Genomic DNA, 17,147 nt, shown 5'->3' with positions numbered 1-17,147 from the left:
GTGATTTGAAACCTCGAGCTCTAACTGGTTCATAAGAACTGAATCTCTTCCAGATTCATGGTTCAATTATTTAATATTAATGTGTCAATCGTTATCCTGCCATTTGTCGGTCTCAGGATATCGATTTGAATTACTCAAACGCCGCCTCTTCTGCTAACACAGTTCACAAAGTCAGTCATTACGCAAAACACAATCTGGAGCAACGTGCGTTGCAGGTAAGGATAAGCTATGTGCATGAAGAACTTCTTTGTCGCAGTTAGGGGCGACGTATGGTGTAGATTCTAACACTGTTATGAAGTAAGTGAGGTACTGATTATAGATGATAGTGAGTGAGTGAGTGAGTGAGTGAGTATGGTTTTACGCCGCTTTAAACAATATTCCAGCAATATGACAACAGTATGGATGAGGAGCATATTATATACAAGAAGTACACTGATATTGGAGCATTGTGTCAAAAATGCTGAGATGCAGCATTGTCCTAATGAACCCGATGTTTGAAGTGACTTCGTTTGAAAGCCGAAAATTTCCAAAATATTGCACATGGCCCAATTTTGGTGTCATCAGCGCTGTCCTTTATCACCAGTCGATCCTCATCCATTTTTTAAAAAGGTCACAGCAGATCAAATATTCTTGTTCTGTTTCTTGTTCCAACCACTCGCATGGCATCAAACTCGGACCAAACGTTGGTAGTGCCAAGGTCAAGGTCAATCCTAATGGCGTCAGATTTGAAAGCTGGTGTCTGAAGGAAGAATATTTCAACGTGGTACATATAGCCTTCTTGTGTGAACCATGGATACATTACTTTAACCCATTGTGTGGCGATAACTTCCCAGGCAGTTTAACCGTGATCAGCGCAAAAGAATCAGAACTGGATTTGTTTGAAAAAATAATCTGTTCCCGTTAATGCTGCCAAAGCATAATTTGATATTAGATGATCTGAAAAATATCGTGTTGCAGGTAGAAAACATAAGCTTGAAAAGAATTGTGTGTTTTGAAACGCTGACTGAAAATATAATTAGTCTGTCTGTAAGAAAACTTCAATTAACCAAACAGAAATATTACAAAAACAGAATCTATCATTAAAACAGTACCGTGCGTGTCGTGTCATGGTATCGATCTTCTGTATGTGTGAAACACGCTTACCAGGAATTCAGGAGTAAAGATCCGACTGTTCTTTATCGTCTGTAGATTTGTAGTTCTCCACAGCACCACCCAGTTGGAGTTCGAATCCCGGACTGAGACCGCCTCCACGCCACCAGCCCAGAACACCTCATAGATGTGGATCTCCGTGATGAAGATGGCCTCAGCTATGCCGAGCTGGGGAATAGTGCAAATATCCATAGATCTGGACTAGGGAGTGAAGAAGATGGAGTGAGTGAGCGAAGAAGATGGAGTGAGTGAGTGAGTGAAGAAGATGGAGTGAGTGAGTGAGCGAAGAAGATGGAGTGAGTGAGTGAGTGAAGAAGATGAAGTGAGTGAGTGAGTGAAGAAGATGGAGTGAGTGAAGAAGATGGAGTGAGTGAGTGAGCGAAGAAGATGAAGTGAGTGAGTGAGTGAAGAAGATGGAGTAAGTGAATGAGTGAGTCAGCGAAGAAGATGGAGTGAGTGAGTGAGTGAAGAAGATCGAGTGAGTGAATGAGTGAGTGAGGAAAGAAGATGGAGTGAGTGAGTGAGTAGAGAAGATGGAGTGAGTGAGTGAAGAAGATGGAGTGAATGAGTGAGTGAGTGAGTGAGTGAAGAAGATGGCCTCAGCTATGCCGAGCTGGGGAATAGTCCAAATATTCATTAGGTCTGGACTAGTGAGCGAAGAAGATGGAGTGAATGAGTGAGCGAAGAAGATGGAGTGAGTGAGTGAGTGAAGAAGATGGAGTGAGTGAGTGAGTGAAGAAGATGGCCTCAGCTATGCCGAGCTGGGGAATAGTCCTAATATTCATTAGGTCTGGACTTGTGAGCGAAGAAGATGGAGTGAGTGAGGAAAGAAGATGGAGTGAGTAAGTGAGTGAGTGAGGAAAGAAGATGGAGTGAGTGAAGAAGATCGAGTGAGTGAATGAGTGAGTGAGTGAGTGAAGAATATGGAGTGAGTGAGGGAGGAAAGAAGATGGAGTGAGTAAGTGAGTGAGTGAGGAAAGAAGATGAAGAGAGTGAGTGAGTGAGTGAAGAAAAGATGGAGTGAGTGAGTGAGTTAGAGGAAGAAGATGGAGTGAGTGAGTGAGTGAGTGAAGAAGATGAAGAGAGTGAGTGAGTGAAGAAAAGATGGAGTGAGTGAGAGGGTGAGTGAGTGAAGAAGATGGAGTGAGTGAATGAGTGAAGAAGATGGAGGGAGTGAGTGAGTGAGGAAAGAAGATGGAGTGAGTGAGTGAAGATGGAGTGAGTGAGTAAAGAGAAGATGGAGTGAGTGAGTGAAAAAGATGGAGTGAGTGAGTGAAGAAAATGGAGGGAGTGAGTGAGAGTGAGTGAGTGAGTGAGTGAAGAAGATGGAGTAAGTGAGTGAGTGAGTGAGGAAAGAAGATGGAGTGAGTGAGTGAGCGAAGAAGATCGAGTGAGTGAATGAGTGAGTGAGGAAAGAAGATGGAGTGAGTGAGTGAGTGAGTAAGTCCGGACTGGAAACATCTCGTTACGGGAGTATGTCAATAAAAGCAACAGAAACCTTTCCATATTCAATAGAAATCTTTGCATAACGCATAATGTACGAATCGTAATATATCATGAGCATGTGTTTATGAATCACTATCGAATAGTGATGATACCATATGTTCGCGAATAGGTGAGAGTACCCTGCACCAGCCACGGCACGGCACCGGTCACAAACACATGCAAAGGCAAGTCAATTGTTCATCTGGAAAAAAAACACGGGAACATATGGTACAAGTCAAAATAGGGAATTGCATCGGACATCATTTTTGTCAGTGATGGGACAAATCTGAAAGCTTTACTGAGGCCTTGAATGTTGTAACCTTGATCAAACAAGTTTTGAGCAAGACTCGTATGACGCTCTTTGAAGTTTTGGTATAAAAGTGCATGCCTAATTGTATCTCAGAGGTTGCGAAATGTAAACACCAAAGGCGGGAGCTACTGGAATATTGCTCGACATGACATTCATTGCTTGTCAATGCAAACACACCAACGCAGGGCAAGGTGGCAGGGGTTTACTGTGATAAATGATTAGGACAGGTTACTTATGTCCAGTATATTACTAAAAAATACTAAACTCCATTTCACCAAAATGGCCGAGTAATGGCAAGACACGTTTTAGCTTCCAGCAGCGATGAAGTGCAAAGGTCCAATCAAGGTCAAGAATAAAAATATCGCAAAAAACAGAACACATAGGCTGAGCCCACAAATAACACGTGTTAGTCATCCTTGGTGGGAACAAGCTTGTGAAGTTTCAGCTGCAGAGCGGCAACTGCTATTTTCCATCGCAAACATTCTAAGCCTTGTTCATATACACTGGTTTCAAATGAGGTTGTGTCGGGGTTCACCATATCGTTATGTGCCATATTATTATTCATTTCAGTGATAGATACTTATTAATTTAATACCATACAACGGTCCACCGTGAGAATTTTTGGGTTTGTACCACAAAGCTATCGTAGCGCTATTAAAGTTATTGTAGCTCCCATACTTAACATAATCTTACGACTGCCGTTGCGCTACGATCGACTTGTGGAACGGGGACCTGCACCACGAAATTTACAATCACGTCACAATGCCCTATGACGTAATTTGTTGAATTTTGTTGCAAGATCCACCGACAAAACAATGCCAAGTGACGTCAGCCTACCAACAGAGTTGCTGGGGTCATCGAGTATGCATAAGCTCCTCACTGTGATCTAACATCTCTACACGCAATGTCGTTGAAAAAGCCCAGGGAGTTGGGAGTTTATCAGTATTTGTCAGTGAAACTCCTACCCAGAGTTCCATGCGGCCGACAGCCAGCCAGCATAGTACCTCTGCCACAGGCCAGCGCCATGTGACGATTCGTCACATCTTTCACAGTCCATTCAAGATATTGCATTTGCTTTTCTTCCGTTTCATGTTTGACAGATCTACACATTTTCATAAACAAATGTCAAAGAAAGGTTACAGTTCATTAAGAAAATATGCTAATACGCGAAAATCTACTTGTTTTTGCGTAGTTATCATTTGTTTACATTGGTTGTACGGCTCCACGTGCTGTCATCGAAGGCCAACGGAGAGCTAGCGATACGGTCACTTTGATGCATAAAAATATATTGTCATGCAACTCACTGTCGCAGTTGTAGTAGCATATCTATGTAATTATGCAAAACAATATGTAAAGCGCCCCCAAATACTTGCATTAGTCAGTTCTATACTGATTTCTGAAAAAGCGCGTTTGTTTACAAACAAGAGAAAAGTCCGGTCACGTGACATGCAAATTAGCCTGTGGCAGTGATGTTATGCTGAGTCATCACTGCGCCGGAGTGTGTGAAACTTGTTCCCGGAGTACATAAGCACGCGCGTTGGTATCACACATTTCTTCACGGGCGAGTAATAATTACAATTTTAACATAAGGATATAGCATTTAAAACATCAATTCTATTTCAGTCACAACATGAATGAAATACACTAAACTGGAACGGAGGTAACGTTATGTCCTCATCCGTTTATTGTTTATCTTCATCCATTTTTTTTGCATTCGGAACTCATCGATTATATTCGCTTTCAAGTTACACAAATAAGGTACGCTTGTCCGAATGCTTTGTTGGTTAAGAAAAACGTTCACCTGAGCTGATTATTGAGGTTCCCTCAGATCTTCACACAGAGAGGTATCGTATGTGAGTAATATATCTAATGTAATACGACCCGTGAAGATCCGGGTTAGATTAGGTCTTCAGCAACCCATGCTTGCCGTAAAAGGCTACTATGCTTGTCGTAAGAGGCGACTAACTGGATCGAGTGGTTGGTTGATGCGTGTCGTCGATCCCAATTGCGCGGATCGATGCTCATGATGTCACTCACTGGATTGTTTGGTCCATACTCGATTATTTACACTACGCCGTCATATAGCTGTAATATTGCTGAGTGCAGCGTTAAACAGCCAACCTACCAACAAACTATATGTCAATATAGCATCGATCAAACATTCTGGAGATGTGCTACAGGACGTATAGAGCACCACTGCATCTCCACAGGGGATACGGTCATCGCAACCAACAAAATGATCCCGTTAGTGTCCTATCTTTAGTGCCTGAAGCACACATATAATGTGGACATATCGCCACATACTTTCTGGTAAACACAGAAGTTGACCCTTTATCGAACTGAACAATGAGTTGCACGCATGCGTATTTTGTAGCTATGACCACGTGACGGACTCGATCTCATTCTATGCATAATTGTTTCAGTGATCTCTACTTGAGAAATAAAACTGTATTATAATATTTCAACTGAATATGGCTGTGATAGTTGTTTTAGTGCGGCATGTGACGCGTAAAGCTAGCATGTTTGTTTGTTTGTTTGTTAGTTTGTTGTTTAACACGACACTCAGCAATATGGCGAGGTCTGTAAACAATGGTCCTACTAATTGACATTATAAGCATTGATCCTCGCATTTGACCGTGACAAGTCATCGGTGTTGCCATGTTTCAGATAACGTCTCTGAAGAGATGATATTTGTGTTTCAACGAACACATGGTATCATCACTATTTGATAGAGATTCATAAACACATGTTCATGATATAGTCAGAATCGTACCATTGACTCTGTTTTATACAGATATTTTTATTGAATATGGAAAGGGTTTATCGCTTTATATACGATGACATGCATCAACCAAGTCAGCGAGCCTGACCACCCGATCCCGCTGGACGCCTCTTACGACAAGCATCGGTTGCTGAAGACCTATTCTAGCCCGGGTCCTCACGGGTAAAAGCTAGCATTTACCCAATGTATTGATCTATACCAATCTTCACGGGAACGTAGTGGACTATGCCATTCAAGCATATTCATAAACCACTCACAATATTATCTTTTGTTTCGTTGCGAAACCTCACTGTGTGACGATCTGACAAACCATCCACGGAAGGACGCGCCATGTGAATTTGACAGCAATATCTAGAAGGATGCGTGGAGTCTAGTTCGATCCAGTCAGACGTCATCTTCGTCCAAACGATTTACAGCGCATCGATTTGGAAATTGCGATTTAATATAACAAATAAAATAAAAAAACGTCAACGCCAGAAAATATTGGGATCGGTGGTCAGATCGCTGACGTGGTTGATGCATGTCATCGTACCTCAATTGGATCTCAAAACTTGATTATTGACAGACCACCGTCAAATAGCTGGAGCATTGCTGAATGCTGAATGCGGCGTTAAACAACAAAGAAACAAACAAAGAAATATCCTTTGGGCGTTAAATGCAAAATATGTTTGAAAATTATGACTTCATATCCAATAAAGAAAACCAACAGACAGAAAACAAGTATTGTTTCAAAGCTACTCTCTTTTGGTACATTTGCAGACATCATTTTATATTTCAAATCATTTGGTTTAGAAAAAACTAGTTAAATACATTTGCCTCAGATTTTACGAAATAAATATTGCTATATTTTGCTGTACTGGCTAGATGTCATGTAAAATGTGCTGAAACGCAAACACATTGAGAGACAATGATTGTGCATGTAAGTATTGAAACATCTGTAACAAGTCCCTGCTCCCGAATATCCAAGTAGGAATCCTATGTGGTTCCCGTTAGTTATATATCATTGACCACTAGAATATGGGATGTGACCTAACCATGTTACACCTGACTGTGGAGTCCGTCTTGAATTATGATCTTCTTTATCATCGTATTGCATGTGATCGGGGTGTTTGCACACACACACGCGCACGCACACAAACACAAACACACAGACATACATACTCACACACACCTACACATATATACACACATACTCTCACACACGCACACACATACTCAGACACACACAAACGCATATACACGCATACCCACACGCACACAAAACACATTCATGCATGCCCACAATCACACACAAACACACAGACACATACTCACACCCACAAACACACGCACATACACACATACTCACACACACATTTACGCATACACACACGTACACACAGGCACACTTACTCAGACATGCACACACAAACACGCACATACACATACACAAACACACAGACACACATCTTCACAAACACACAGACTCATGCTCTCACACACAAACACACACAAACACACACGCACGCACGCACGCACACGCACGCACACGCACATGCACACGCACACACAAACACACACACGCACATACACGTGTATGCATGTGATCGGAATGTTCTCTTGGTGATTACCTCCACAAACTGGTCCGCGTTCCTCTTGCCAGGGCACCAGGCTTTGTTTGTGTTTCCATATTTCGGGTAGTAGTTTGGCGCGCCAATCATCCTACTAGCTGGGTAGCTGTAGATAAGCCTGAAACAACGCCAAACAAATGTCGACAATACTTCAGTAGCATCATGTCGTCCTGCACATCAGTCTGGACCAGGCAAACCAGTGGTTGATAGCATGAGCAACGATCAACACCGTCGGGGTATGATGACACACAACCAGCAAGGTCAACTAGCCGATCCTCCCTTTTGTCGGCTTTTACGACAAACGTGACGTGTTTGAAAAATGTATTACATTCTTACATTGTTCTCAATTTTAAAACTATGACAATAACTTTCATTTTCAATTATTTCCGTCGCATTGAAGGAACAAACGAAGAGAATGTTGCTATGGTTTGTGCAATACAGATGTGTTCATAGCAACACGATAGCGATTGGTTACACCCATATCAAACGCTGGCAAGTGTGTGATAGATCCCATCCAGGAACTCATCGATTATATTCGCTTTCAAGTAACACAAATAAGGTACGCTTATCTGAATGCTTTGTTGGTTAAGTAGAACGTTAACCAGAGCTAATTATGGAGGTTTCCTCAGATCTTCAAGCAGAGAGGTATCGTATGGGATTAAAATATCTAATGTAATACGACCCGTGAAGATCCGGGTTAGATGAGGTCTTCATCAACCCATGTTTGCCGTAAGAGGCGACTATACTTGTCGTAAGAGGCGACTAACGGGATCGGGTGGTCAGGCTCGCTGACTTGGTTGATGCATGTCATCGTATCCCAATTGCATGTATCGATGCTCATGATGTCAAGCACTGGATTAGTTAGAATCGATTATTTACAGACCGCGTCATATAGCTGGAATATTGCTAAGTGTGGCTTTAAACAAGAAACAAATCAAATACAAAATATCATACTGGCTCTCTGTCATACATTGTCATTCTCTCACACACTTCGGGCTATCCTATGGCATCAATCGCTGGCAAGATCAGATAGATCTACTTTGAAACACAAATCTCCCTTTCATCTTTCCGTTTTTCATATTATTGACATACATTAGCAAATAAACAAATTAAAATACCTACTTATTATAGACAAACGCAAACAAGGCGGGGAAGTTTGTTTCTATAGTTCTTTGAAGTAAGTCTTCAATGTTTACGCCGTGATATAACTGGAATACTGTTAAAAGCGGCGTTAAACCCAACTCACTCACTCACTTCAATGTTTGTCATTTAAAATATTTAAATCTTTTGATGCCATTAAACGCGTTATTGTTTAAATAATGCGGTTGCGGTCGTTTGATGGACGTGTCGGAATAGCCCTGTCGTCTACAGGACCAATCATTTGGAAATTGGGTGGCTTTGAAAGAATTTATTTTTTTCAGATGACCTTGTAGATACTCTTCGCCCGAAAACTTCCCACATGAGCTCTAATTGGGACATGTCTGGTAACTTAGACAATTAAACTACAATTCGCCTCTTCTTTGCACAAACCCAAGGTTGTACAAACTCAAGGATCGAATCGTTCATATCGTTTTGTGGGTCTCTCTCTCTCTCTCTCTCTCTCTCTCTCTCTCTCTCTCTCTCTCTCTCTCTCAGAGCTACAGACAAATGTACACAATAAATCTATTTTACTTACGATTTAAAATGAGAGGACTCCCCTATGACACGGGTGACCCAGGTATCTACTACACCTGAAACGTGAAAAGCCAAAAGATGAGTAACGAATGCTGCTGCTGCTTCCAGCTGTAACAAATGGCATGGAACCTACGATCATTGGTTTCTAAGGGAGTGACTTACCGTTTATACGTAGTACAGTTACATATGCAATGTTTACTTGAAGTGAGTATGCTTGTCGTAAAAGGCGCCTAACGGGATCGGGTGGTCAGGCTCGCTGACTTGGTTGATGCATGTCATCGATCCCAATTGCGTGCATCACTGGATTGTCTGGTCCAGACTCGATTATTTACAGACCACCGTCATATAGCTGTAACATTGCTGAGTGCGGCGCAAAGCAGCAAACAAACCAACCAACCAACTTGAGATCGTAGCTATTACCACATGCTCTTTACTTGGAGCTGTTGTTTTTTTATAGTGAGTTATTTAACGCCGCACCCAGCTACATTCCATCTGTGTGACGGCGCCCTGTAAGTAACGATCCACACCGTTGTGTTATGATGACTAACGATCAACCAAGCCTGGCCACCTGATCCACGTACCGAGGATCATTATGGAGAGAGTGGTGAGGTGAAATGGAGAACACGTCCATAAGTATTTTACCAATGTGTCTGTAGCTGCATGTTATATCCAGATTTATGCCGGTTTGATAGTGCTAAGCCACTGAGGATCTACCTTCAATTGCTGGCGATCTATAGTCCGTTTTTACTACGTATTGTTCTCGTTAGTCATAGCTTTTTATGGTCACATACTAGTTTTAAAAAACAATTGATATCTGTGATAAGTCTAGTAATTTTACTGTCCTTTGCTGACAGGTTTTTATGCAGTCGAAATTAATGTTGTTTTTATGTATAAATTACTTAGTCACGATATGGCTGAAATATTGCCGATGTAACTTTAAATATTAACTCACTCACTCACTCACTAACCCACTGATATGCAATTCCGCACTTTACAATGGATACCCCACTCAGACACAGTTTACACCGCGCCGGCCAGTCCTTGTTTTAGACCCTTAATGCTGAGCGCCAGACAGGGTAACAACAAGTACCATCTTTTAAGGTCTTTTGGTATGACGCGGCCGGGGATCGAGCCCCGGACCTTCCGCTCCCCGGGCGGACGCTCTACCACTAGACCACGGACGCGGTCTCCGAGTACCAGGAACGGTAAAACACAAACCAATACACCAACAAGTACCATCCAGGAGATCGAACCGCAAACCTTCTGTTCCCCGGGCAGCGCTCTATCCACTACAGCAGGAAGGCAGTTGCGGGAGAAGGACAATATTAAACAAACATTACTAATATCTGAACGGTGTTACCTGTAGGGAGGTCTTTCGCTCCAAACGCCATCGCCCCCGGTGCTGCGCCCAACGTCAATGACGACAACGGCAAACTGTGGCATGTACACAGCTGGTGGACGGGATCAAAGATCATTGATACTGTTCCTTCTTGAAGAAAGCAGTGGGAAATACACTTTGCTCTGTTGTCTACAGTTTTTGATTTTCTCGCCATTCCATTCAGTTTCCTGTCACTATATTCTAAGACCGGCGTCAGGTTTAATTCTTCCGAACATGTAGCTGTACCGCCGTCGCCACATTGTGAAAACAGAAGCCCAGCAAATAGTAGCGTTTCAAATAGATTTGACTCCATGATCGTCCGCCCTTGTCCTCTTCTCTTCTTCTCTAATTAATTTAACATCAGTTACTACAAGACTTGGATATCCGCCCTTGTCCTCTTCTCTTCTTCTTTAATTAATTCAACATCCGTTATTACAAGACTTGGATATCCGCCCTTGTCCTCTTCTCTTCTTCTCTAATTAATTTAACATCAGTTACTACAAGACTTGGATATCCGCCCTTGTCCTCTTCTCTTCTTCTTTAATTAATTCAACATCCGTTATTACAAGACTTGGATATCCGAAAACTCTACGCTCTTTGCCCAGTCTCGGTTAAAGGTATTTACAAAATTAAACATGCCGTTTTCATGGGAACATACCAAGGAAGAAAAAATGAAAAAAAAAATTGTTTAAAAACTCAATATTTAGACTATATCGCCCATGGGCCTGCCCATGGGCGAAGTCTGGCCCATGGGTAGGCCCATGTGCAGGCCCATGGGCGAGAATATGTTCCTTTACTTAAAACTCATGTTTTTGTTTCGCAAATACATTTAATGTATTCATCCAAGTATCATGACACAAAATTTAACTCATTTTAACTTAATTCAACGATTTTATAACGATATTGAAATATTTCGCCCATGGGCGAGAAAAAAGTTTGGCCCATGGGCGAGAATATGTTCCTTTACTTAAAACTCATGATTTTGTTTCGCAAATACATTAAATGTATTCATTGAAGTATCATGACACAAAATTTAATGAAAAAATGAAAAACAAAATGTTCAAAAACTTAATATTTAGACTATGTCGCCCATGGGCCTGCCCATGGGCGAAATGTGGCCCATGGGCCTGCCCATGGGCGAAGTCTGGCCCATGGGTAGGCCCATGGGCGAGAATATGTTCCTTTACTCAAAACTCATGTTTTTGTTTCGCAAATACATTAAATGTACTTATTTAAGTATCATGACACAAAATTTAACTCATTTTAACTTAATTCAACGATTTTATAACGATATTGAAATATTTCGCCCATGGGCGAGAAAAGGGTTTGGCCCATGGGCGAGAATATTTCCTTTACTTAAAACTTATGTTTTTGTTTCGCAAATACATGCAGGTGTTCTTACTATTTTCATGGCACATAATGTAACTCAATTTTACTCAATTCAGCTATTTTACAGATTTATTGAAATATTTCGCCCATGGGCGAGAAAAGGTTTTGCCTTCGAAATCCTTGATTATTATATCATGCCAGAGTTCTGAAATTCAGTGACAATGTTGCTGAACAGTAGAATCTGATGGACGTATTGTGCAGAACCTGTTTGACACTATGGGTTCCAGGACCACTAACACTCTGAGCTGAAAAAGTTTGGTCCTAACCGCACCCAACATCTTTAATGAACCCGGCCTTATCTCTCAAAACGTTTTGGCAGTTTATCATACGAATTCATGTGCGTGTACAACATTAAATTTTAGTTAGTTTCTATTTCATTTCCCATTTTATGACCCGTTGATACATCACACTGGGCAATTACGTGACAGGTACGCGTGCGCGTATTTTAATGGAAAGAAACTATTCGTCTTTTATTGCATAACGTTTGGCTGAATATCTTACATTCTAACGAAATCTTGAAATAATTATTTAATTACAAGCAGTGTCGAACTGACCAGTAGGAATTATGTTTCAATGCGATTGAGGAAAACGTGAGTGAATATTGTGACACTAAAGCAACTTTTAACTGCATTGTCACTTTTGGTATGAAAATGGTAATAGTTAAGAAAAACGTAACAGCCTTCTTATGATAATTCTCATATTCTCATTAGTACGTTGTGTCTAATTACAGTGTCGGCCTTATTTACAGGTGATTCTACAATACTTGTTGTCGGTCAATTACAATCTGCCACACCACGCGTGAATAAACAGTTATGCAGGTGTTGCTGTGGGCAAATACCTAGCCTGTACATGTATATTTTTGTGGATACATGTATTACATATTTTCGTTGATATGTGGATATATTAAGCACCCAGACACAAAAAGTTTATGAAAGATGAATTTGTGCCTTGATATATATATTCAACGCGAACGAAGCTTGTATTTTCTCCGCGATCCTGATGTGTATCATCGTTTAATTGGTCATTCATTAAAAGTATGTTGTGAGGCGATATCAAAGGAGCCGCTCAATATAGACAGTGTCGTCCGTTTCGCGTGAACTACCACCCTACCCTGTCAGTAAGAGTTATGTAATCGGTACACAGATATATTTGGTGCGATGTCAGTGTGGAAGGAGTTTGAATTACGTCCGCCAGTGGCCACAGAAAGTATAGTACCAATCAACAAGGCCAATGCCGTACCTAGTGACTCGCGTAACAACGGCTGTCAATATGTCTGCTACATCTACCATACCATCATCCCTGTCACAACTGGCGTATTAACGGTTTATTCAAAAAATTATTGTAGAAATGTCGTTACCAGACTAACGTACGTCGTATTCAGTCCTCAACTGGATGTCACATTCCTTATATCAGTTAACAGCCCTGTTTGTGAAAATATTTACTAGACATAAGATTTAAAGACTAATAAAATCAATTGTAAGACCGCATAGACCATAAAACCGAATAAAATATGTCTTGGTATCATCTCTTGTGTATTAGATGATGGCAATGACCGGAAATGTTATAACGTTAGATTAAGAAGGAGAAACATTAAAGTGTTTTACAATACTTGGAAACATGAGCAATAAGATGTAGCAACATAGCCATGCATGGAATAGGGAAAAAGGATGAAAACAAATTGAAAAGGATTTTAATACAAAATTATCGAACTAAATAACTTGCCTGAACAGAAGGGGTACCCAAACTTGTTTGACAGTTATTCGTGTGTTGTAGACTGTCGAATGGGACTCATGTGTGTACGTAGGGTACGCATATCTATTGCAAGTTTTAGTACTCATACACTTTCTCTTTTTGTGTTTTGTTTGTTTGTTAGTTGTGTAACGCCACACTTAGCAATATTTCAGCTGTATTACGGCGGTCTGTAAATAATCGAGTCTGGACCAGACAATCCAGTGATTGACATCATGTGCATCGATCCACGCAATTGGGATACGATGACATGCATCAACCAAGTCAGCGAGCCTGACCACCCGATCCCGGTAGTCGCTTCTTACGACAAGCGCTGTCGCCCTTTTACGCCAAGAATGGTTTGTTGAAGATCTTCACGGGTCTATTGAATGCAGGGATTTCTGTAAAGTCATCAGACAGCATACAATGCCAACTAAAAAATTATACTCAGTGTCTCCGCAAAGTAATATAGTACGGTCTTTAGAGTACATGTGAGATTATACTCAGATTAGGGAGATGTTTAATCCATATAACGTGTTATTATTCTACCTAACAATGTATTTAATGAAATGAATGCAAAACAAACTCAACGGCTAAAAGGTTTCATTGAAAAAACTACCCCTAGTCTTGACTAATAAAACAACTGCAACCCGACACAGATTAAACGCAACTTACAAACACAATCATAATCTGGTTAGTCTGTATCACTCAACGAGGCCGCTTACTCTGCCCACAGTATGACAGTATTGGGCAGTTCAGTAATTAGGAGCCAAAACCAGGAAAGGTACGCTGGTCACACTTGACTGGTCTGACTGATGATTAGGTCGTCTGACAATTGGGAGTGAACCATAGCAAGAAGTATCTGCGAAACTATTTGCTCCTTTTATGGGACCGATTAGTTTTATGACCATGGGCCTCGGCACAAGCGTGGTGTTGGAAGACAAGTTATACATGTACATCCGATATGGTGACTGTTTTTCGCTATTCATATTCTAAATACATTCATAATACCACAACATTTTAGTACTCCTTGAAACTTTACAATCTCTTCAATATGTACAATAGATTGAACGAGAACACTTGATATATTGCAGATTATTAAATCATTGTCTCTATTATCAGCCGCTACGTTTGTATCGTTTGCATTGTACAAAGAAATATTTTATCTGTCCTTTTGCAGATTTAGCCTCAGAGTGTGCTCATTCGAATTAGGAACGAAAATAATTGCTTATCATGAGTATATATGATACAGTTAAAAGTTACTTGTACACTGTAGACGTATTCACTTTAAAGTCGCATACGACCTTCGCTAGGTTAATTGGAACGAAGTCTAGAAAGGGTTATAAAGTTTTGTATTTGGTAATGTGTAGGTTTGTTAAATATAATTTTTTAAATTTCTTTTATTTCAATATGTAAAAACATAACTGTGCGCTTAAAAACAGAGCTGACTTGATTGGAGATAGCCACCTCAGATTGTCTGTTGGACACAGTTTAACCTTACTGTGTCCTCACCCTGGTTGTTGTTACCGTTGTTATAAGGGATTAAGAGCTACGGCTCATTGCATTTTTGGTTACAGTCTGTATCACTAAAGTGGACATGTGCAGGTGAACTCTGTTCAATTAGTATATGAAAAGCCCCAAAATGTGAACTCCAGACAATAATAACCTGAGGGTAAATCCACGTGCGTCTGCCTTTCCCCTCATTCACCTTCGAAATCCTTGATTATTATATCATGCCAGAGTTCTGAAATTCAGTGACAATGTTGCTGAACAGTAGAATCTGATGGACGTATTGTGCAGAACCTGTTTGACACTATGGGTTCCAGGACCACTAACACTCTGAGCTGAAAAAGTTTGGTCCTAACCGCACCCAGCATCTACAAGTTTGTAAGCTTGTAGACATCATTAAGAAGTAATTAACAGTCCCATGCTGAGACCTTTCTCAAAATTCAGACCGGTGGCAGGCTGCCAACAAAGAGAAGAAAATATCGCAACCCCGACACGAGTGTGCTCAGTCAAACAATGAACTTACGACCGGCAGAAAACAACTCCAGTTGAGTATGCCGATGCTGTATCTCAGCCGTGTTGGCCTGAAAATTTAAACATGCTAATTAAATCCAAAATCGTATAATTATCTTTAATAGAAACCGTATCTTAATTTGTTCTTGCACTGCATCATATCGTGTATTTCATCTGTATATGTGTAATGTGTATATGTATCAATGACTACACTTATGCCGCATATTCTGCAACAGACTATAATTAATCACCTTATTATTGTCTCTCCATTTACCATGGCTGACTGCACTAATACCCTTTTAACAGTGGACACAGATATCAGTATACATGTAGGCTTTTTGTTCAAAAAGGAATATGCAGGAAATTATATGTAACAATTAACTGTGTACTAATTACATGTTTGAATGTTATCAGTTTTACGTTCTGAGATACAGTGATGTAAGCATCTTCTAAAATCTTCTAAAAATATAATAAAATACTAAACTCTCTGCCGTAATTTTTTGTGGAAATCATTCGATCAAGTAAAAATGACTGCGTGACAAGACGAATACTATTTATACCCGATAAAAGAAACTGCCGTATTTTAGGAACAGTGCTATAACAAGACATTTGAAATTTATAACAAGCAGATACATTAGAGACAGTGACTAGACTACAGGTACGTAATCCGTATCAATCAAAGGTGTAAAAAAACTGAAAATCATATCTGTCGGAGACCTACCAAATTACCAAGTTTTATCATTACTATATTTATTACAATGCAAATACTTTAGTGATACATTTTTTAGAGGAGAGGGCATACACACAAGTATATTGCTTCCGTGTGTGAATGCAGGTTGTACTTGGTATCTCAGTTCTCAGTTTCATACCGGTTGTATAACTGAATTTGTATATGGAACCATGCGTACAGCATGACAATTACTTGCTATTCGTCAGTTTACAACACACATTACACGGTCAAACAATTTTAGGCACCGCTTTTGCGAGTTATTTAGTACAATAATGTTTTATTAAAATCTATTTCAATTTGTTTTCACCATTTTCCCTATTGACAGTCGTTGTTACGTGCGTCACTAGGTAATTAGTACGGATTGACCTTGTTTATTGTTTCTATACTTTGAGGATTTCTGTGGCAAGTGGCGGACGTAATTCAAACTCCTTCCGCACTGACACCGCACCAAATATATTTGTGTACCGATTACATAACTCTAATGGACAGGGTGGGGTGGTAGTTCACCGGACGACACTGTGTATATTGAGCGGCTCCTTTGATATCTCCTCCAAACATACGTTTATTGAATGACCCCATTAAACGATGATACACATCTCGATGAATATATCAAGGCACTAATAAACATAAACATTTTTTTTTGTCTTTGTGCTTAATATATCCACATATCAACGAACATTTGTAAAACATGTATCCTAAAAAAAATAAACATTTTCAGGCTAGGTATTTGCCCACAGCAACACCTGCATAACTGTTTATTCACGCGTGGTGTGGTAGATCGTAATTGACCGAGAGCAGGTATTGTAGAATCACCTGTAAATAAGGCCGACACTGTAATTAGATACAACGTACTAATGAGAATTATCATAAGAAGGCTGTTGTTTTTTCTGAAC

The 17,147-nt window shown here is 40.3% G+C and overlaps 1 protein-coding gene across 1 annotated transcript; it reads right to left on the bottom strand.

Moving 5' to 3' along the window:
* Nucleotides 1-610: 610 nt before the first annotated feature.
* On the bottom strand, nucleotides 611-10,701 carry LOC139471439 (F-box/LRR-repeat protein 4-like). The gene is made up of 5 exons (XM_071253804.1): nucleotides 10,371-10,701; nucleotides 9,012-9,066; nucleotides 7,337-7,454; nucleotides 1,144-1,317; nucleotides 611-739 (listed from the first exon to the last, which is right to left on the bottom strand). The coding sequence occupies exons 1-5, from the start codon at nucleotides 10,699-10,701 to the stop codon at nucleotides 611-613; spliced, it is 807 nt and encodes a 268-aa protein (XP_071109905.1).
* Between the last annotated feature and the right edge of the window lie 6,446 nt (nucleotides 10,702-17,147).

This window comes from Haliotis cracherodii, unplaced genomic scaffold (genome assembly GCF_022045235.1).
Source record: "Haliotis cracherodii isolate W230 unplaced genomic scaffold, xgHalCrac1.p SCAF_22, whole genome shotgun sequence".
NCBI lineage: Eukaryota > Metazoa > Mollusca > Gastropoda > Lepetellida > Haliotidae > Haliotis > Haliotis cracherodii.
Note: the sequence above shows the minus strand (reverse complement) of the source record. Positions and strands in the feature narration are given on the sequence as shown.